The following is a 22524-nucleotide window of genomic DNA, read 5'->3' on the forward strand; positions in this document are numbered from 1 at the left end:
CAAAACAGTATCACAAGTATCCAGTGAAATGGTTTGTATCCTGGTGTATCAAAGAGATTCTGAGCACATTTGTCAAGAGTTGGTGTCGGAGTGGAGAAAAGAAGAGGTGATAGGACCCAAATGCTGGACAACAAATGGCTTTATTACTCCTGAGGACTCCAGGGCAGAAAACAAACCAAAATACAAAGCTCTAGGGAACCAGATGAGACAGTAACAGAGAGACTGCTCACAAACTACAACCACTGATTTCAGCAAATGTTTTGGCAGGGAACAAAGGAAGGAGGGAGGTATAAATAGGGAGAAACACAAAGATAACTACACACAGGTGAAAGGGATAACATAATAGACCACAGGTGAAACCAATAAACACAAGTAGCAAAAGTGAAGCTGCCGGGGAACAGTGCAAGGGGAAAAAGGAAGTCTTCACAAAATAAAGGTTCCCCGGCAGGAAGTCCCAAGAGGAACTCATGAAAACATTGTGCACACACAGGCCCTGTTCTTTGGATCCTGTCCTTCTGCCACAAAAACTCACTACAGCACCAAATGTACATTAATCCACCACTGAAAATAGTCCCCAACAAATACACTTTACTTGGTCATGTTTGAGTAACATTGGTTAAAACTACATCGACCAGAAAGTTGAAAAGTACAATTCATTGTCAGTTTGGGTTTATTCATACATTTTTACAGAATAGAAAGTCTGGTCAGTGTGAACACTGCTGGCAGTGTTCTTTCCATCCTTACATCTGCTGCCTCTCATGTGAATGAGCATGCACACAGTGGGATTATTTTATGTATATCTTATCTTATCTTATCTTATCTTAATTTAGGTTAGGGTTACAAAAATGAACTTTTGTCATGGTGTAGATTAAAATTACCTCCTCCCTCAGGAGTTTAATAAAAAATTAAATTGATATCCAAATGAAATAACTACGTGATGTGAAATGTGTTGTGTGCGTCCTCCATTATGAGCAACTAAATGCTCTGCAGAGATTTGTAGCCTATTTTAGCTATTTCCAATCATGGACTCAGACTTGAATTTGAACAGTCACATTAAATCAATAAAATCATCAGCATTTTACCATCTGAAAAACATTGCCAGAATCAAGGGGATGATGTCTAAACCAAACTTGGAAAGACTCATTTATGAGACTCATTTTTGCATTTATCTCCAGCAAATTAGATTACTGCTCTCAAAACGAGCTGTAAGGCAGCTGCTGTACATCCAGAACGCTGCTGCTCGGGTCCTGACTAGAACCAAGAAGTACAACCACATTACTCCTGTTCTCAGATCTCTGCACTGGCTTCCTGTCACTCAGAGAATAGACTTTAAACCAGCACTGCTTGTATATAAGTCTCTTCATGGCTCAGCACTACAGTACATCTCTGACATGTTGGTGCCATATGAACCATATCGGACTCTGAGAACATCAAGCACAGGCCTTCTTTCAGTTTTATGCAGCCAAAACCTGGAATAGTCTTCCTGATGATGTTAGACAATCCTCATCTCTGACAATGTTTAAGTCCAGGCTAAAAACTCTTCGTTTTAGTGCAGCATGTGACAACTGAAAGTGTTTTATCTGCACTCATTCTCTTTTAATTTCATTTTAAGTTAATTTTTGTTCTGTTTACAGTTTTTTTTTAAATTTTGGCCTATGTACTTTTAACTTGTCTTTTAATTCTGCTAAGCACTTTGAACTCTGTGCTACACTAATAAACTTGCCTTCCATTGACTCTCTGAATCTATTCCATTAATGAACATTTTAATTAAATACTGTAGAAGCGTATGGTGTTTTGTTTAGCCATGACTAAACTCCAGTTTACTCTTTATTTCGTGGATGAGCGTGAAACCGAGAGATGGCGATAAGTGCACGAGTAGATTCGCACTAGGTAAATCCAAGAAGAAGAACAACAGCTGTTTTTTGGTCACCTGGACTTGGTTTCTCTGCGTTTCAGCATTATGTCGTCTGCCGAGGGTAGAGACCTGGGCCGGGCGCTCTGCATAATCACCGGGGCCTCCAGAGGCTTTGGCCGGAGTGTAGCGAAGGAGATATCTCGGCTGTTAAAGCCGGGGTCGGTGCTCGTTCTGGTGGCCCGCTCCGGTGACGACCTGCGGGCTTTGCAGGCTGAGCTGGCCGAGTCGGAAGCAGGAGTAGCGGTGGAGTGTGTCGTGGCCGACCTGGGTCGGATGGAAGGAGTGGACAGCGCCGTCAGGACGTGTAAAGAGGCTTTTTCTGAGCACATAGAGCACATTATACTGGTGAACAACGCTGGTAAGGTAGCAGCTACTGTATACGGCTGAAATCTAATCTAAATGATATACATCAATATATATGTCCATTTCATACATCTACTCCACTACAACTCATTCATTACTCTCTTTGACAAGTTTTATATAAAAATATGCTTTGTCCTGTCTTTCACTACTTATATGCTTATATGCTACTTATATCACAAACTGTGAATGTTTCCTGCGGGGAAGGTTTTATTTATCTACAGATGGGTAACACATGAATGGAAAAACCAACAGTGTCTGAGCAATGAGTTGAGGCACCAGAACAGCTCCAGTGCTCTTTAGCATTGATTGTGCCAGATTTCTCTAAAACATATCCCATCATTAGGTCAGGACCATGAGATCTGATGATGATGATGATGATGATCTTTTTATATGACTGTTAACTAACCTTGGGTTTAATTTGACAGACTGATATTAATTAGCATTTTCCTAATAAATAAATACAGTAGATTAAGTGAAGTGCTGTGTTATATACTGGCACCTATAGGTGTTCAGTCACTGATTTAATGATTGAGTTAAAGGCCAATAATTTACATCATTTTTATACTCATGAATCAATTCAGTTACTCTATGAAGCATCTGCAGTCCTTGTTCCTCAGCCCCAAGCAAAATATGAGTAAAAACCCTCCTGTGATTGCATAAGACTACTTGACGAAAGGCCAGACACCTCTCTCCCTCTCCTCACAGCCTCTCTGGGTGATGTTTCCCGCTACGTCAAAAGCTTCACCAACATGGCTGAGGTAGACTCTTACCTGTCTTTCAATGTCAGCTCCTCCCTGTGCCTCACCGCCAACATCCTTCAGACGTTTCCACAGCGTCCAGGTCTGCGGCGCACCGTGATCAACATCACCTCCCTGTGCGCCCTGCAGCCTTTCAGCTCCTGGGTGCTGTACTGCACTGGCAAGGCTGCCCGAGAGATGATGTTTAAGGTGCTGGCAGAAGAGGAGCCAGACATCCGAGTGCTCAGCTATTCTCCAGGTGGGGAACCAACTATTTGTTCTTGTTAACATCTGTAGCCAGTCAGCCATAACAGTGGGGGAAAAAGTAGAAAAGATTTAAAAACAGGAATTTTGGTCTTTGTATATGGTAAATTGTAATATACAGTCATTATCTTAATCACAAAATACTAAAAATATAGCTCCAAATTATAAGTTATTTATGTCCTAAAGCAGAATAAGCACCTCTTTACATTACAGGCAAAAAAAAAAAACTTCCACATGCACAAAAGTTAGTTATGGAGTTCCACAAGGCTCTGTGCTAGGACTGATTCTGTTCACCCTGTACATGCTTCCTTTAGGCTATGTCATTAGGAAGCACTCTATTAATTACCACTGCTATGCAGATGGCACTCAGTTGTATCTATCTATTAAACCTGTTAACACAAACCAGTTAACCAGACTTCAAGCGTAGCCCTGGCCTCCAGCACTACTGTAAAAAACCTGAGAGTTATTTTTGACCAGGACATGTCCTTTAACTCACACATGAAACAAATCTCTAGAACTGCCTTCTTTCACCTGCGCAACATTGCCAAAATTAGGAACATCCTGTCTCAAGATGATGCAGAAAAACTAGTCCATGCATTTGTTACCTCAAGGCTAGATTACTGTAACTCATTACTATCTGGATGTCCCAGTATCTCCATAAAAAACCTCCAGTTAATCCAGAATGCCGCAGCCAGAGTCCTGACAGGAACTAGCAAGAGAGATCATATTTCTCCTATATTAGCTTCTATATTAGCTATTGGCTCCCTGTAAAATACAGAATAGAATTTAAAATCCATCTCAATCTTCTCACAAACAAATCCCTTCATGATCAAGCTCCTTCATACCTTAAAGACGTCATAGTACCATATTATCCCAATAGACCACTTCGCTCTCAGAGTGCAGGTCTACTTGTGGTTCCCAGAGTTTCCAAAAGCAGACTGGGAGGCAGAGCCTTTAGTTATCAAGCTCCTCTCCTGTGGAACCAGCTCCCAGTCTGGGTTCAGGAGGCAGACACTCTCTGTACTTTTAAGGCTAGACTTAAAACCTTCCTCTTTGACAAAGCATATAGTTAGGGCTGACTTCAGGCAACCCTGAACCATCCCTTAGTTATGCTGCTATAGGCCTAGATTGCCCAAGGACCATCGGTGCACTGAGCTCCCCTACCCTAACCCCCTCCCTTCCCCTCTCTTCCTCTCCTCCCCCCTAACATGTATATTCCACCATTGAATGTTACTAACCTTGTGCTCTGTCTCCCCTAGTTTGTGCTCTCTCCCTCTCTCTCTCTCTCCTCTCTGTACCTTCTGCAGGTGTCCCTGGTCCTGGAGCTGTATATCGCTGATGTACAGTTACTGGCCCCACCAACCTGCAGTGACTTTATTGTTGCTGTTCTTTTCTCTCTCCTCTATCCACTCACCCCAACCGGTCGAGGCAGATGGCTGCCCAAACTGAGCCCGGTTCTGCTGGAGGTTTTTTCTTCCGTTAAAGGGAGTTTTTCCTCTCCACTGTCACCAAGTGCTGCTCATTAGGGATTTGTTGGGTTTTTAATTTTTGTAAAGTGCCTTGAGATGATTTTTATTGTGATTTGGCGTTATGCAAATAAAATTGAATTGAATTGAAAATTGAAAATTGTTTTTATCTTGTTTGTATTGAATCAGGGCCCCTGGATACAGACATGCAGATGGAGGCCAGATCCAAAACAGCCGATCCCACTATCAAGAAATCTCTTTCCAACATGTTCACTCAGGGTCAGCTTCTCACCTGTGAGGAGTCCTGTGCTAAACTGATGAAGCTGCTTCTGGAAAACAACTTCATATCAGGAGCTCACATTGACGTCTACGACGTCTAGACGCAGCCAGAGTCATTTAGAGCGGGACCAGTTTAGATGTATGTGTGCCTTGATTTTTATTTAAAACTGTAAAAAGACATGAAGGTGTACATGTTTAGACAATCTCAGTCTGTGTTGCTTTCAGTGCATTTTCTCGGTGCCCTGGGTCAGATCCATTTCATTTCTGAAATCACTAAAATCTTCAAATCATTCAAGGGGCACAGAGGAGTTTTACAGGGTGACTGAGAGCACCTGACTTAGCCAGTAGACCACTAAAGGGAAGGAAAGATTTTATAAGCTAGCTAAGGTTTTGGTTTCTCCACCACTTTTTACATTTTATTTGTGTCTCAGGTTACACTTTGCATTATTCAATTAATAGTAGTCTTATAGGACTCATAAGATGATCATGTTTATTTGTAAAGCCCACAGTCATGTTCAGAGAAATTAAAGAATAATCAAACTGAAATTAAATAGCAGTTTGTTTTACTTTTATCAGATGCCCCAGGTTGTACCTCTGCTGAGGGAAAATGTAGAAAGTTTTAAATAACAGCAAGTATGTTTTAACAGTACACTTATTTATGTTTAATAGGAAAATAAACAGACCAGAATTAGAAATTTATGTATATGTCTTGTTGCAAGAACCTACCGACTGATTGCACAAGACAAACCACCATTTTCTAATGGCCTGGGTCAAGTGTTGTGAAGGAGTGCCTGAAAAATGGTCAGTCAGTCCAAAGTGGCAGTAAGAACACTAACTTTACTGACTACTAAATGGTGAAAAATACACAAACCTTCAACTTTGTTATTTACATATGCCAATAGTCTGCTACAGCTGCTTTGTTTTCCAGTGGCTTGCCATCTGTCAAAATTGGTACGATGAAGGGTACAACTCCATCTGTGGTGGTAAAGTAGGCAAAAATAGTTAGGAGCCACAGGTTTAAATAATCTGGAGAATCTGGTTTGTCTGATTATCTGATTGCTTTTGTTACCTGACCTGTCAAACATGTCAGTTCATTGTCAGAGGCTGAATAATACTTGAGGCTAATATCTGGCCTGGAATACCCTAGGCCAGATATTGACAGGTTTACTGTGATATTTGGTTCATTCTGTGTAAAAACAACTCCTCTATAATCTGGGACATGGACTGATCTATAAAAAGCTGCTCCAGATTTAAGTGACTGACACAATTACAATTATGAAAGGTGTGCTGATGGTCCTGAGACAGGGCTGATGGTACAAATCTCTTATGGTTGTAGAGAAAAGAACAATATGTTAGCACCCAAAGGAGCAACAAATTGTTTTATGCCACACATCACCAATAATCCATAATAAACCATAGCAAGCCAAGCAAAAAATGTAAAGTTACTTATGAGGGTGGTCAGAGGGTGAGAGAGGAGAGCACATGGTCATCATATGAACCATGAAGGGATCCAGTAAATGTCAATTTCAGCCTGATTGTAGAATTGCAGGTACAGTCCTGTTACCAAGAATTTGTGAAAATACAAGGACTTATCTTCTGGGGAACTGGAAAAGTTGTGGCAAAGTTAACAGATTTAGGATTTGTCCTCTGTGGACACAGCAGTTTTTATTAGAACTGCACTAATCAATGTCTCTAATAACTGGCCAAATGTTTAGTTTAATGTGAATTTAATCACTCATGGAGGTAAAATCACCTGATGTTTCACTCAGCTCTGAAGAAGTTCATTGTTTATGGTTTTACAGCCTACACCTGCTTTTTGCTTCACTCACTGCTCTGAGCACAATTTCCAGCAGCGGCATCTAATTTCACAGAACATGCTGGGATAAATCCAGGGAGTTAGTGGAGACCTCAAACAAAACTAAAAAAGAGTAGTGGGCTTGCTGCTTCACGTGGAAGAAACACCACTAACTGACTGACTTGGGCATAGGTGTTCAGGCAAGGCAACCACCACCCGGTGCCCCAGGCGACATAAAGATACTGCAAAACTGCCCTCTAAAGTGCCTCTACAGTATCAAAAAATATGACTTAATACCCGGTAAGGTGAAACAAAGCAAAGTTCTATAAATCAGGTAGTGCCCTAGAGTACCTCTATAGGTGAGTATTTGGAATGAAATGCCCCCATTTGTGGCTTTTCAGCAGAAGAAAATATACAGTAGTAGACAGTGTCTCCACAAGCAAGAAGTGAGAGATAAAGTGCCCTATCAGTAAAGATGCAATGCAGTGCCCTAGATGGGGGTGACACTGGCACATTTGCATTAACAGTGAACAGTTACAGGCATAATAATCTGATCCATGCCTTTAGAAGGGATCATTGGGATATGGATAAACTTGGATGTGCACAGGTGTTTCCTCTGCTGAGTTCTGTCAAAGAATCAGCTACAGCCTAAACAATTAGGCTGCTCAAGGCATAAATTCTTGAAATGTTAATAGTTTCTTGTTTTTTCGATGGATGTGAAATGAAAAGTTAAAAACCTACCCATTACCCATATTTTATCACGGGTGCAAAATAAATATTTAAAAAGTCAATCATTTTTAATACAGAGATTTTCCTTCTATTCTCAATCACCCTGTCTAATGTTAGTTTTAACTGGGTTGCAGCCTTTATACCAAGTGTAAACCATTGTTCTCTACATAGGGGATCACTGAATGGATCAGGTGCACTTGACACTTTTTGCCTCTGTCCTTCAGAGAGCTGGAGTCTGACACTGTTGACACTGACATTATTCCAAATGAGCGATCACACTAAAAGTAGTGAAGTGACAGGATGTGACATGCTGTAAAAAGTAAACAAAATACTGAGCAGAGAGCTGTCATTGAATTGGTTTTCCTGTCATGTGCCTGTGACAGACAGTCACAGATGTGGTGGACTAAAATACCACAGGAAGAACCAACCCAAACAAGGGGACGACACCCACAGACCACATCTATCTCGACTACCCCACTTGGTACAACCCCTACAGGGGCCAAATTTATTTTTGGGTGTAGAAGGGGTTGGGCTAAGGAGAAAGGGGGCAAGTATTTCTGAATGTTGTTGAGAACGCTCCACTCTCTGCAGCCTGTCCCACCCTCAGCTGCTTTCTCTTTCCTCTGTGTTTTGTTTGGCTAGTACAATGACTGTGGGAAACATGGAGAGTGCTGTGCTGTTTGATGGAGAGAAGAAAGGTCGAGGCCTAAAGGCCAACAAAGAGCTCAGCGCTGGGGAAGTGGTTTTTGCCGAGCCCAGTTATGCTGCCGTGGTCTTTGACAGGTACAACTTTCCTGGTTATTGTAGTTTTTAGTCAAATTAGGCAGGTAGGAGGACCGATCTGTTCTTATAGAGCATGCCTTTGCAGGTCTGGCTCTCTTACTGCAGCTGAGTTATGGATAGGATGCCAGGCTTCCTTAACCTTCTCTGAGCTGTGAGCTCCTTTTTAGAACCTCTAATTGTAATGGCAGCAGCAGCCATTAAGCTTTCAAGGGTGTCATGTGAACTTGAGCATGATACATTTTTGGATTCCGTTTTCAAGACAAAGGGCACTCTACCAAAAGGATTCTGAAAATGTGCAAGCTTTCAAATTAGAGTTTCAATTACAAAATGAGAAACATCACTCTGTCCACTAAATTACATGCAGTCTTGACCCAAAGGTCAGAGGAATATGGATACTAAATTTCACACAATAAATTAATGTCCACTGAGTTTGTATTGGCTTTTGGGTAATACTTCTGATTTTAGATATTTTTTATTCTGTTAATATTCTGTTGTTACACCTGCTAAAGTTTTATTTTTTAGAGCACCTTACAGCGAAAACAGTTCACATAAGACCCGAAAAGTTTGTTGCACATACAGTTTAACTTTGGGTACAGAAAGCAGACCTGTCCTCCATGAGCTGAGAAGCTGGGAAAGTTCAAAATGCAGCAGCAAATTCTGTGCTTTACAGACCAATTGTAGTATTTTTATAAAGAACTGCATTGGGGTTTTTAAGAGGTAACATTCAAGTTTGATTGAAAAATTTCTGTCTAAAAGTTCTGTTCTGTAACAGCAGCAAGGAAACACCAACAAGAACGTCAAAGTTCACTGATTAGTACAATATACAGTATGTCATTTATTTAGTAACAAATAAGTAAACAGAAGCATCAGATGGTGGTTAAGTTATGTGCAGAACCAGGGAATTATTTCCTGCTTCTAGTCTTCATGCTGAAATAGAAGTAAGGTAGAAAAAGTAGCATAGAAAAGGTAGCATAGTGTTAGAGCCCAATAAGAGCCAGTAACTAGAGGCTGTTGGCTCAGAGCGGGTGTCCAACACAACAGGCATGCACTAAGATGATCTGCCTAATGTAAGGCAGGAGCTATCCAAAACTGCATACTGCAAGTGACTGAGAACTAGTATGTGTGTTTTATTTTTAATCAGGTTTACAATCAGGTTTAGTTTAGGATTATGCTAATGGTTGGGGCTAGGCATTTGGTTGTGGTGGTTAAGATTAGGTTAAGGGGCTGCATGTAAATGCAACCAATGAAAGCTATAAGTACAAACTTGTGTGTGTGTGTGTGTGTGTGTGTGTGTGTGTGTGTGTGTGTGTGTGTGTGTGTAGACCTAGCTGCATTAAAATAACCATTACAAACATTAATAAGTCTGTTCACTGTCCCTTTGGACAGACAGGGCGGACTCTGCTGAATAAACAGTTTATACACACAGACACATGCAGCTGTCTGCTTAGACCTGTGTATTCACTCACACACTGCAGCCTTCTGTATGTTGCTGTCATCCAAAGCACAGAAAAAATGTGGAGTGAAAAATATATTGAGGGTTGTGGTAGTATTTTGATTACAATACTATCACTACCACAAGGCATGTGTATTATGTGTTTTATTCATGTTAAATGAAGTCACAAAGCCACAGGACACAACTGTTCTGTTTTTGGGGCTTTTTACATCCAGTCTGATGGATGGATGGATGGAAAACGATATAATTTTGTATTAACCTAAACCACTGACTACAGTGGTTGTCTCCTGCAGTTTCTGTATACCCACCATTGTGTCCTTGGCCTTTCCCCCTGTCCCATTTACTTAATTCCCCACACCCACCTGCTTCCCATTCTCTAGTAACTTTCAGTACAACATACACATTAGACAGTTGTAAGAAAAATTAACTGCACTGTTTGCAACTTCCTAGCTTCTGTATAAATTGGTCATAAATTGTTCATGATCTTTCATTTCACCACACCCATTAAAGTGATGGTAAAAAAAAGTAATGGCAACAGTTTTTTAATATCTGGCTGAACCACCTTTGGCAGCAAGAAGAATTTTGGACCATTCTTCCTTACAGATCTGCTTCAGCTCAGCCAATTTCTTAGGATGTGTGCTGCAAACAGCTCTCTCTACTGCTGCTTGAGCTTCAGCTTGTGGACAGCTGCCCTGACATTATCCTAGAGACCTTGATATTTTTTTATATTATTATATATATGATATTTTTCTATTCCATTTTCATGTTTATTATTTAATAGTTTTCACGAGTGTCTGTGTGTAACTGAACTACTGTGACCAAGGAATTTCACTTGTGGACCAATAAAGTTTATCTAATCTAATCTAAACCTGGAAATTCATTGTCCCCTCCACAATGGCAAGTGGTCCAGGTCCAGAGGCAGCAAAGTATTGGAAGAACAGATCCTCCTGCCTCCTAGAAGCAGAGAAATTGTGAGAGCCCACGTCATGATGCTCCCTCCACTGTACTTCACAGTTGGGGTGGTGTTTTCATGTTGGTGCATGTTTCTGTTTTTACACCATACATTGTAATATGTGTTCATCCCAAACAATTCTACCTTCGTTTCATCTGTGCACAAGACATTTTCCCAGTAGTGTTGTGGGGTGTCAAGGTAGTCTTTGGCAAACTTCATGTGTGCTGCAATGTATTGTATGGGAGAGTTTGTAGTATCAAACACAGAGTTTGTGTGTCTTTAGCTGTTACTCTAGGGTGCTTTTTTTACCTCACAAAGATCAGATCACATTTCTTGACCACTCTTTATTCAGAAGACCAGAGCAGTGCAAACATTGCCATTACCTTTTCTTGCAGCTGTACCTGGCAGCTGCCAAATTGTTGAGTACCTACTGTGCTGTGGCTTTTTGGTGTTTTTTGAGCTGTCTGAGGTGGGACCGAAGTCCAGTCCTCTTCAGTTTTTTAGGGATCATGCCAAATGCCTAGGAGCTGGAGGAAGGTCAGTCCTGAGTCCAGCCTGCTCCGTCTTTTGCAGGACTTTGTCTGCTGCCAGAGGAATGTATTAGGGTCACATCCCAATGGGCCATTGTCACTATTGAGGTCATGGTGGCCCACATCATCCTCTGACAGTGAAAGGCAGTTCTTGAACCCCACCATGAGATTCCAAGGCAAACCTGTTCACTGAAACCAAAACCTCCATCACAACCACAGCTCTGGAGCGGCTGCAGCTCTCTTCCTCGGTCGCTGCAACATGTAATGCATATGGGATTGTGGCCGGCAGGATGGAACAGTGAATCATCTGCCTCCATTTAACCCTATCCTCTGTATCCTCCTCACCCACACCAACTATCCTCATGTCCTCCTTCACTACATCCAAGAACCTCCTCTTTGGTCTTCCTCTAGGCCTCCTTCCTGGCAGCTCTAACCTCAGCATCCTTTTAACAATGTATTCACTGTCCCTCCTCTGAACATGTCCAAACCATCTCAATCTGACTTCCCTGGCTTTTTCTCCAAAACATCTAACATGAGCTGTCCCTCTGATGGACTCATTCCTGATCCTATCCATCCTCGTCACTCCCAGAGAGAACCTCAACAACTTCAGCTCTGCTACCTCCAGCTCTGCCTCCTGTCTTTTTCTCAGTGCCACTGTCTCTAAACCATACAGCATTGGTGGTCTCACCACTGTCTTGTCCACCTTTCCTTTCATTCTTTCTGACACTCGTTTGTCACACATCACACATGACACTTTCCTCCACCTGTTCCAACCTGCTTGCACGGCTCTTCACTTCTTTTCCACACTCTCCGGTGCTTTGGACTGTTGACCCTAGGTACTTAAAATCCTCCACCTTCTTCACCTCTACTGCCTGTAATCTCACCGTTCTACTTGAGTCCCTCTCATTTACACACATGTACTCTGTTTTACTGCGGCTAACCTTCATTCCTCTCCTTTCCAGAGCAAACCTCCACCTCTTTAAATTTTCCTCCACCTGCTCCCTGCTCTCACTTCAGATGACAATGTCATCTGCAAACATCATGGTCCACGCAGATTCCTGTCTGACCTCATCTGTCAGCCTGTCCATCACCACAGCAAACAAGAAGGGGCTCAAAGCCGATCCTTGGTGCAGTCCCACCTCCACCTTGAACTCCTCTGTCACCCCGACAGCACACCTCACCACTGTCTTACAGCTCTCATACATGTCCTGCACCACTCGAACATACTTCTCTGCCACTCCAGACTTCCTCATACAAAACCACAGCTCCTCTCTCAGCACCCTGTCATATGCTTTTTCCAAATCTACAAAGACACAATGCAGCTCCTTCTGGCCTTCTCTGTACTTCTCCATCAGCATTCTCAAAGCAAATATTGCATCTGTGGTACTCTTTCTTGGCATGAAACCATACTGCTGCTCACAAATGCTCACTTCTGACCTCAGCCTAGCCTCCACTACTCTTTCCCATAACTTCATTGTGTGACTCATCAGCTTTATTCCTCTCTAGTTTCCACAACTCTGCACATCTCCCTTGTTCTTAAAGATGGGCACCAGCACACTTCTCCTCCATTCCTCAGGCATCCTCTCACTCTCCAAGATCTTGTTAAGTAGCCCAGTCAAAAACTCTACTGCCACCTCTCCTAAACACTTCCATACCTCCACAGGTATGTCGTCAGGACCAACTGCCTTTCCACTCTTCATCCTCTTCAACGCCTTCCTCACTTCATCCTTACTGATCTTTGCTACTTCCTGCTCCACAACAGTCACCTCTTCTACTCTGTGCTCTCTAACATTTTCCTCATTCATCAACTCTTCAAAGTATTCCTTCCATGTTTCCATCACACTTGTGGCACCTGTCAACACATTTCCATCCCTGTCCTTGATCACCCTAACCTGCTGCACATCCTTCCCATCTCTGTCTCTCTGCCTCGCCAACCTGTACAAATCCACCTTTCCTCCTTAGTGTCCAACCTATCATACAAATCCTCATACGCCCTTTGTTTGGCCTTTGCCACCTCTACCTTCACCTTACGCTGCAACTCCCTGTACTCCCTGTCTGTTCTCTTCTGTCCTCTCAGTGTCCCACTTCTTCTTAGCTAACCTTTTCCACTTAACACACTCCTGAACTTCCTCATTCCACCACCAAGTCTCCTTATCTGCTTTCCTCTTTCCTGATGACACACCAAGTACCCTTCTACCTGTCTCCCTGATCACTTTAGCTGTAGCTGTCCAGTCATCTGGAAGAACCTCCTGGCCTCCCAGAGCCTGTTTCAGCTCCTCCCTGAAAGCCACAGAACACTCTTCCTTTTTCAACTTCCACCACTTGGTCCTCTGCTCTGCCCTTGTCCTCTTCATCTTCCTCACCACCAGAGTCATCCTACACACCACCATCCTATGCTGTCTGGCTACACTCTCCACTAACCACTACTTTGCAGTCACTGATCTCTTTCAGGTTGAAACGTCTGCACAAGATGTAATCAACTTGTGTGCTCCTGCCTCCACTCTTATATGTCACCCTATGCTCCTCCCTTTCCTGGAAAAATGTGTTCACTACAGCCATTTCCATCCTCTTTGCGAAGTCTACCACCATCTGTCCTTCTGCATTCCTGTCCTGCATACCAAACTTACCCATCACTTCCTCATCACCTCTGTTTCCCTCACCAACATGTCCATTGAAGTCTGCCCCAATCATCACTCTCTCACCACTCTCTCATACCCTGAATCGCCTCATCCATCTCCCTCCAGAATTTCTCCTTCTCTTCTAACTCACATCCTACCTGTGGGGCATAATAACTGACAACATTCAACATCACACCTTCAACTTCCAGCTTCAGACTCAACACCCTATCTGACACTCTTTTCACCTCCAGAACATTCCTAGCAAAATCCTCCTTCAGGATAAGTCCTACTCTATTCCTCTTTCCATCCACACCATGATAACAGCTTGAACCCTGCTCCTAATCTATAGGCCTTGCTACCTTTACACCTGGTCTCCTGAAAACACAAGATATCCACCTTTCTTCTCTCCATCATATCAGCCAACTCTCTAGTTTTCCCTGACAAAGTCCCTACATTTAAAGACCCTACTCTAAGTCCTACACTCCTGCCCTTCCTCTTCTCTATTTGCCTACGAACATGCCTTCCTCCTCTCCTTCTTCGACCAACAGTAGTCCAGTTTCCACTGGCACCCTGTAAGTCAACAGCACCAGTGGCAGTCGTTGTTACCCCGGGCTGCAACCTTCCGGTATGGAAGTCATATTTGTGATGTTTGATTTGGCTTAGATTTTCCGTCAGATGCCCTTCCTGACACAACCCTATGCATTTACCCGGACTTGGGACCGGCACATGAAGACACTGGATTGTGCCCCCTTTTGCTTGCATTATGTAATACAAGTTAGTCTAGAAAGAGAAAAGCAACCATTCTCTGGAGTTTTGTGAATAAAAAAGTAATGAAAATCTAAACTTAGACTTAAAGCAGATGAAGCTGAAAGAATTGAACAACCTCAAAGTGACCTCTCAGATGCACGTGCATGTTTTGACCAAAAAAAATTGCAGCAGGACCAAAGTGTTGACTTTTATGTTTTCCTACTGAAAATGGATTATAAAGAACATTTGAAAATGGCAACCATATTATTGTCTAGGGTGACCAAAGCTAGTAGCTTCTGTCTGTGACAAATGATTCTGGGTACAGTGAAACCCTCTTTTCTGCAGAATCTTCACAGAATTCAAAAGCACCCTCCTAGTGCAGCTTTTGAAATATAAATGAAAGTGTTTTTTGGTGGAGCTGTAAATGCATCTGTTTTGTGTATTTCCCTCTCAGTTTGGCCAGTCAGGTGTGCCACAGCTGTTTCCGCCGCCAGGCCAAACTGCACCGCTGTGCTCAGTGTAAGTTTGCCCACTACTGTGACCGTACCTGCCAGACTGCATGCTGGGATGAACATAAGCAGGAATGTGGAGCCATCAAGAAGATCATCAAGGCACCCAGTGAGAATGTCCGGTAAGGAAAACTGTCACCAAACTTACAGTTTTTTGGGGAAAATTACTATAAAAATATACATAAAATCATTGAATAAATAATGTTTTAGTACTGATATGGATAGTTGCACTGGTTTTTATTGATTTAACATGAGTATTGTGAAGCTATTTCTGTTTTTTTAACATCCTGTGTATTACAGTATTTTACCCCAAGGAGTCTTGATTGTCCTAGAAATAATGATAAATGAAGGAACATCAATGATCAAATTTTTTACTTTAAAAGACAGCTCACAAATGTTGATGCATTAAAAAGAAACTTATACATTGTTCTTGAGTAAAGTATGAATTTGAATCATGGATGGACACACTAACAAGCACATATCTAATGCTGAACCTGACAGTAACTCTTCTTCCCCTTGCCCAGCCTGGCAGCACGTGTGCTGTGGCGTATACACAAAGACGCAGGCATTGCATCAGACAGTCAGCTGGTGTCAGTGGACGAGCTGGAGGACCATGTGACTGACCTGTCTGAAGAAGACCTCAAGCAGCTCAAGACTGACGTGCACAACTTCCTGGAATACTGGTCTTACGGAAGAAAGCAGCACTCCACTGACTACATCTCCCAGATCTTTGGCATTGTTATTATCATTGTTTCACTATGAATTATTATTCCCAAATACTGTAATTGAAGCTTTAACGTAGGTAGGCTAGAGCAGTGGTTCTCAATCCTGTTCCTCAAGACCCCCTGCTATACTCTGCCCTTCCCACTCCTGATTGGCTGAGCACATCTTATCCAGGTAATCAGCGGTGGGTAGGGCAGGGACAGTTGGAAAACGAGCAGGGCAGGGTGCCTTGAGGACCAGGGTTGAGAACCACTGAGCTTGAGTTTGGGCTTTAGAAATAAATCCAGATTCTTTGTTCCTCCCATTACCACTGTTTCTATCCCTGAATTTCTCCTTTCCATAGATCAAGTGTAATGCGTTTACAATGAGTGATCAGAGAGGCCTGCAGGCTGTTGGTGTGGGTCTTTTCCCCAACTTATGTCTGGTCAACCATGACTGCTGGCCCAACTGCACAGTCATCCTCAACCATGGCAAGTAGGTATCTAGGCTCCTATTCCTGTAAAATTGGATGTTAAGGTTAGATTAGATGCAAAAGGAACTAAATGTGAAATGCTGAATTTTTAAGATTAATGTATAATTATGTCAATGTCAGCTACAATTGAAAATATTTTTGCGTTCCTCTGCCAGAATCAGTTCAGAGTTTTAAATTTATATGTAATACTTTAAATTATGACCAAAAACCAATAACATTCCCAGCAGCCTCAGCTGTGTCTAGTGCCAATTATTACCGCGCTGACTTGTTACTGGTAAAACTAAAGCCCACTATCAGCCCAGTGTAACAAAGGAAAACATGTACATTGTTTTACTGACATATACATGTACTGACTGTCACTTTCTTTTGCAGCCAGTCAGCTGTGAGTTCTTCTCTCCATTCTCAGAGGAGGTACATATTCCAGCTGTTCATCTCTGAACCTATTGAGTGATGCATGTTTAATGATAAGTCCCTGACAGACACAAAACTGCCCATGTATTAAAATGTGTATTTTTAAATCCATGTAGGAATAGTTAGAGGCCTATAGGAAGACTTATATTGGGGCTACAAATTATTTTCCATTGATGCAGGTGGATGGTGTGTCATTCCGTGCCGAGACATACCATAAAACAGGAGGCTATCAGAGCAAGCTCAGAACCAGAGCCTGTCCTGTGTTTCTCTTCTCCAGGATTGAGCTGCGAGCTCTGGGGAAAATCCGTGCCGGCGAGGAGCTGACTGTCAGCTATGTGGACTTTCTCAACCTGTCTGCTGAGCGCCAAATGCAGCTGAGGGAGCGGTATTACTTTGAGTGCACCTGCGAGCACTGCAGCAAGCACATCAAGGATGACCTGATGATGGCTGTCGCAGAAAGCAAAGTGAGTGAGAGGACACAAAGAAAGGATACACATTCAGAAACAGTGACTTTCTTTTTGTTTCTTAGTTACTTGTTTGTATTTGCCTTTGTGTTTTGCTTTCAGCCCTCTGCTGATAAGGTGAAAGAGGTGAATGCTTACAGTAAAGAATGTCTGGAGAAGATTGAGAAGTCCCGTGTTGAGGGGAATTACAATGAGGTACATAGAACTACTGTTAGCTCTTCTTTACTACATTCTGTCTTATTGTTCTTTACCACACTTGCTTCACACTCTCTCTGCTCTGTCTTTTGTCTGTCCTCTGTCAGGTGGTGAAGCTGTGTCGTGAGTGTCTGGAGAAGCAAGAGAACGTCCTGGCTGACACTCACCTACATAAGCTGCGTGTGCTCAGTGTTGCCAGTGAAGTGCTTTCTTATGTGCACTCCTTCACTGAGGCTGCAGACTACGCCCGCAGGATGGTGGAGGGATACATGTGAGTCGTATCCTACTACCTACTTCACTCAAACATGATTATACTGAAAACACTCTGACAGAGGTTAGATAAAATCAATAAATCATTGTTAAGATCCCAGAACTCTCATATAGCTAAAAATGTAAAGAAATAACAAATCCATTTTATCAAATTTCTATAATACCTTTATATCTTGCTGTTACATCATATATAAACTCCCAATACCCACATACAGTTGGAAGCAAACTATACTGCAATAAATTTGCACGAAAATGCCAGTATCATCACAATTTGCACAATTTAAGCCCTGTGTGACTGTAAATGTCCATTTAAACACTACATATAAACATAAGTGAAAGTCATACTGTACATATAATCAGTGATGAAAGAAGGCTGCTTTATAATAAGATAAGATAAACCTTATTCATCCCCAAATGGAAATTCATGTAGTCTTGTAGTTAATTAGTAAGTCAGTAGTTTGGTAAAACATGTGCAGCATCTTCCTGCAGACGTCTAAGGACTTAAGCTGCCTTAGGAGGAAAAGTTGCCTCCGCTCTTTTTTATATACAGTTACAACCAAACTTATTCAACTCCCATTGTATTTTAGGTTTACTGGCAAAGTTAAAACATTTTCAGGTGTTTGCAGTAAACAAATAATACCAGAACAGTTTAAATAGTTAAATTAAACCAATATTTCAAGATTTTATCCAGATTCAATTCAATTCAATTCAATTCAGTTCAATTCAATTCAATTTTATTTGTATAGCGCCAAATCACAATACAAATCATCTCAAGGCACTTTACAAAAACTAAAACTAAAAACCCAACAATTCCCTAATGAGCAAGCACTTGGCGACAGTGGAGAGGAAAAAGTCCCTTTAATGGAAGAAAAAACCTCCAGCAGAACCGGGCTCAGTTTGGGCGGCCATCTGCCTCGACCGGTTGGGGTGAGTGGATAAAGCAGAGAAAAAAGAATAGCAACAATAAACAACAAATAGACACTGCAGGTTGGTGGGACCAGTAACTGCACATCAGCGATATACAGTTCCAGGACCAGGGACACCTGCAGAAGGTACAGAGAGAACAGAGAGAGAGGGAGAGAGCACAAACTAGGGGAGAGAGAGAGCACAAGGTTAGTGACATTCAATGGTGGAATATACATGAGGTGGGAGGAGAGGAAGAGAGGGGAGGGGAAGGGAAGGGGGGGGGGGTAGGGTAGGGGAGCTCAGTGCACCGATGGTCCTCGGGCAGTCTAGGCCTATAGCAGCATAACTAAGGGATGGTTCAGGCTTGCCTGAAGCCAGCCCTATCTATATGCTTTGTCAAAGAGGAAGGTTTTAAGTCTAGCCTTAAAAGTACAGAGAGTGTCTGCCTCCTGAACCCAGGCTGGGAGCTGGTTCCATAGGAGAGGAGCTTGATAACTAAAGGCTCTGCCTCCCATTCTGCTTTTGGAAACTCTGGGAACCACAAGTAGACCTGCACTCTGAGAGCGAAGTGCTCTATTGGGATAATATGGTACTATGAGGTCTTTAAGGTATGAAGGAGCTTGATTATGAAGGGATTTGTATGTGAGAAGAAGGATTTTAAATTCTATTCTATATTTTACAGGGAGCCAATGAAGAGAAGCCAATATAGGAGAAATATGATCAAAAATAACTCCAAGGTTTTTTACAGTAGTGCTAGAGGCCAGGGTTATGCCATCTAGAGTAGCTATATTTGAGCAATGAACCATTTGAAGATTTTCAATCAGGATAAGAGCACATTATAGTACAGAAACAGCACTGTTAAAAGTTACCAACGATCTTCTCTTAGCCTCAGATAATGGACTTGTTTCTATACTTGTCCTCCTAGACCTTAGTGCTGCATTCGACACCATTGACCACAACATCTTATTACAGAGACTGGAGCATGTGATTGGTATCAGAGGAACAGCGTTAAAATGGTTCCAATCCTATTTATCGGACAGATTCCAGTTTGTTCATGTCCATGATGAACCTTCCACACGAACAAAAGTTAGTTATGGAGTTCCACAAGGCTCTGTGCTAGGACCGATTCTGTTCACCCTGTACATGCTTCCTTTAGGATATGTCATTAGGAAGCACTCTATTAATTACCACTGCTATGCAGATGACACTCAGTTATATCTATCTATTAAACCTGTTAACACAAACCAGTTAACCAGACTTCAAGCCTGTCTAACTGACATAAAGGCCTGGATGACCAGCAAATTTTTACTTTTAAACTCAGAGAAAACAGAAGTCATTATATTTGGGCCAAAAAATCATACCTTAAAGACCTCATAGTACCATATTATCCCAATAGAGCACTTCGCTCTCAGAGTGCAGGTCTACTTGTGGTTCCCAGAGTTTCCAAAAGCAGACTGGGAGGCAGAGCCTTTAGTTATCAAGCTCCTCTCCTGTGGAACCAGCTCCCAGCCTGGGTTCAGGAGGCAGACACTCTCTGTACTTTTAAGGCTAGACTTAAAACCTTCCTCTTTGACAAAGCATATAGTTAGGGCTGGCTTCAGGCAAGCCTGAACCATCCCTTAGTTATGCTGCTATAGGCCTAGACTGCCCGAGGACCATCGGTGCACTGAGCTCCCTTACACTAATGGTTGCAACTGTATATAAAAAAGAGCGGAGGCAACTTTTCCTCCTAAGGCGGCTTAAGTCCTTAGACGTCTGCAGGAAGATGCTGCACATGTTTTACCAAACTACTGACTTTTTAGTTTTAGTTTTTGTAAAGTGCCTTGAGATGATCTGTATTGTGATTTGGCGCTATACAAATAAAATTGAATTGAATTGAATTGAATTGAATTCAAAGTCGGTGGAGTGGAGGCAGCTGTCTGTGTCCTCTCTGAGCTTCAGTTTAGCTGCAGCTCTGTGATGTGTAGATGTGCCATCATATTTATTTAGAAAGCAAGTGGGCTGAAGGTGTGGAATGCAGATATTAAAGCATCGTTAAACATTAAAAAAAACTTCTCGTTTGGCACCCTAAGTGGGCACCAAAAAACGGTCCTGACTATTATACTCAACTAATAACTATAGCTTCAGAGAGATCCCTGAACGGTTGTTAACTTTTTTAACCCCTCTCTTGAACAGGAAGTTGTACCACCCAAACAACGCCCAGTTGGGCATGGCCATTATGAGGACAGGCGTTACTCACTGGCATGCTGGTCAGATAGAGGCGGGCCACGCCATGATCTGCAAGGCCTATGGCATCCTCTTGGTCACCCATGGACCCAACCACTCTATCACCAGAGACCTGGAAGTATGTCATACAGTTACTGACTTTTATGTTGGGCAAAACAACCTATCTAAGCATCATTTTTTTCAAGTACAGTACTGCCAGTAATCCTGCATCTTTGTGCCATCAGTCCATACGCATGCAGACTGAGATGGAGCTGAAGCTGTTCGAACAGAATGAGCAAGTGTACCACAGCATGAGAGATGCTGCGCTGAAGAAGCAGCCCCTGGCCAGCAGTTCCTCAGCTGATGAAAATATCAAAGGCCTCTTCTGCAAGAAATAGTGACCTTCACCACTAAAAACCTCTGATGCTGATGCTCTGATGCATGTCAACTAAATATTTACTGTAAGCCCTCTAAAACACTGCATCCAGTCCTTGTGCTGAGTCTCTGAATCACCAGTGAGTCTGCTGATACACTGTTCTGCTAAAACCAACAGGGCCAGATGGAAAACGTTACACACAACATACAATATATAGATACTTTATATGTTGTGATCACTTGACAAGTAATATTCACTATCTATTACTTTTTAATTGTGGTGTTTCTAAATTTTATTTTCAACTGATAATAAAAGCACTTGGAGTACTAGTCAAACATACTCCAATCAAATTGGTTGTTTTTTTCATAATGAATTGACATCAACCCTATTAATATTGCTCCTGTGCTCATTCAGGCAGATTCTCAAGTTCCATGTTTTTCCAACTTATAGTGATTTTCAATAGGACAGGATGTGAATGACATTGCAAGAATTACAGCACAGGTTAACCATAATATGACGTTGTGTATGTGCTTCACGCATAAGTAAATTCTGCAGGTAGAACAGATAGAACAGCAGGCTATAGTGTCTACAGGGGTAGGATCCTAGATTAAAACCTGGCTTCTAGTGCATGAGCAAATACATTGTTCAAAGATGTATCCATTTGGATAATATAGCAGTGTTTACAGATAACAGACTTAAAGACAGGCGCAAAGGTAGTGTCATCCAAAAAGTGGATATCACATTGAAAGACATATTGGTTAGCCTTAAATTAGCATACTTAGAAATATAATAATATTTATTATAATAATGTTACTGTATCAAATAAAATCATCAGCAAACTGCACATAGAATCAAATATTCTATAAATTAAGTAATTTCAAAAATGTCTTAAATAATGTAGTATAATTGCATAAACATGATAAACCGATGGGTGCTCCTGACTTTTGAAGCCATTTGCTGGCAACCAAAAATGATTTCTAACTACACGAAATTGTCTTACCATCAGCTGATAAAGATTGAGATGCCCTCGTAGCTAGGTAAAATGAAGCAGTGTCAGTTTCTGCATCATTAGCTGTGTTTCACTATGAAGTGTTCACATCTAAAGAAAAAATGTACTTGGTACACTTATGCATCACTTACTGCTTGACACGTTTTTTTCAGTGCATGACTAGCATGAATCCAATAATAAAACATTACTTAAAACATTATGCTGATACTCAGCCTTAGTTTAACCTGGACAGGGATACTGAGAAATACACCTGTACATCACCTTTATTACAGCTCATAGGTTTTAGTTTTATAGACAGCAAATTCAGTGCAGCTACCTGAGGTAAATATAACATGAAAATTCAGATGAGACAT

General features: G+C 41.9%; 2 protein-coding genes across 2 annotated transcripts; both read left to right on the top strand.

The window, feature by feature from the left end:
* The first annotated feature begins 1882 nt into the window (after positions 1-1882).
* Positions 1883-6279, top strand: spra (sepiapterin reductase a). Its single transcript, XM_026297583.2, has 3 exons — positions 1883-2273; positions 2984-3274; positions 4935-6279. The coding sequence occupies exons 1-3, from the start codon at positions 1961-1963 to the stop codon at positions 5123-5125; spliced, it is 795 nt and encodes a 264-aa protein (XP_026153368.1). The 5' UTR covers positions 1883-1960; the 3' UTR covers positions 5126-6279.
* Positions 6280-8103: 1824 nt separating this feature from the next.
* On the top strand, positions 8104-21512 carry LOC113124186 (histone-lysine N-methyltransferase Smyd1-like). Its single transcript, XM_026296689.1, has 10 exons — positions 8104-8331; positions 15086-15262; positions 15665-15878; positions 16207-16337; positions 16708-16746; positions 17024-17210; positions 17313-17405; positions 17513-17676; positions 20757-20925; positions 21032-21512. The coding sequence occupies exons 1-10, from the start codon at positions 8195-8197 to the stop codon at positions 21182-21184; spliced, it is 1464 nt and encodes a 487-aa protein (XP_026152474.1). The 5' UTR covers positions 8104-8194; the 3' UTR covers positions 21185-21512.
* The last annotated feature ends 1012 nt before the right edge of the window (positions 21513-22524 follow it).

The sequence above is a fragment of the Mastacembelus armatus genome, chromosome 12 (genome assembly GCF_900324485.2).
Source record: "Mastacembelus armatus chromosome 12, fMasArm1.2, whole genome shotgun sequence".
NCBI lineage: Eukaryota > Metazoa > Chordata > Actinopteri > Synbranchiformes > Mastacembelidae > Mastacembelus > Mastacembelus armatus.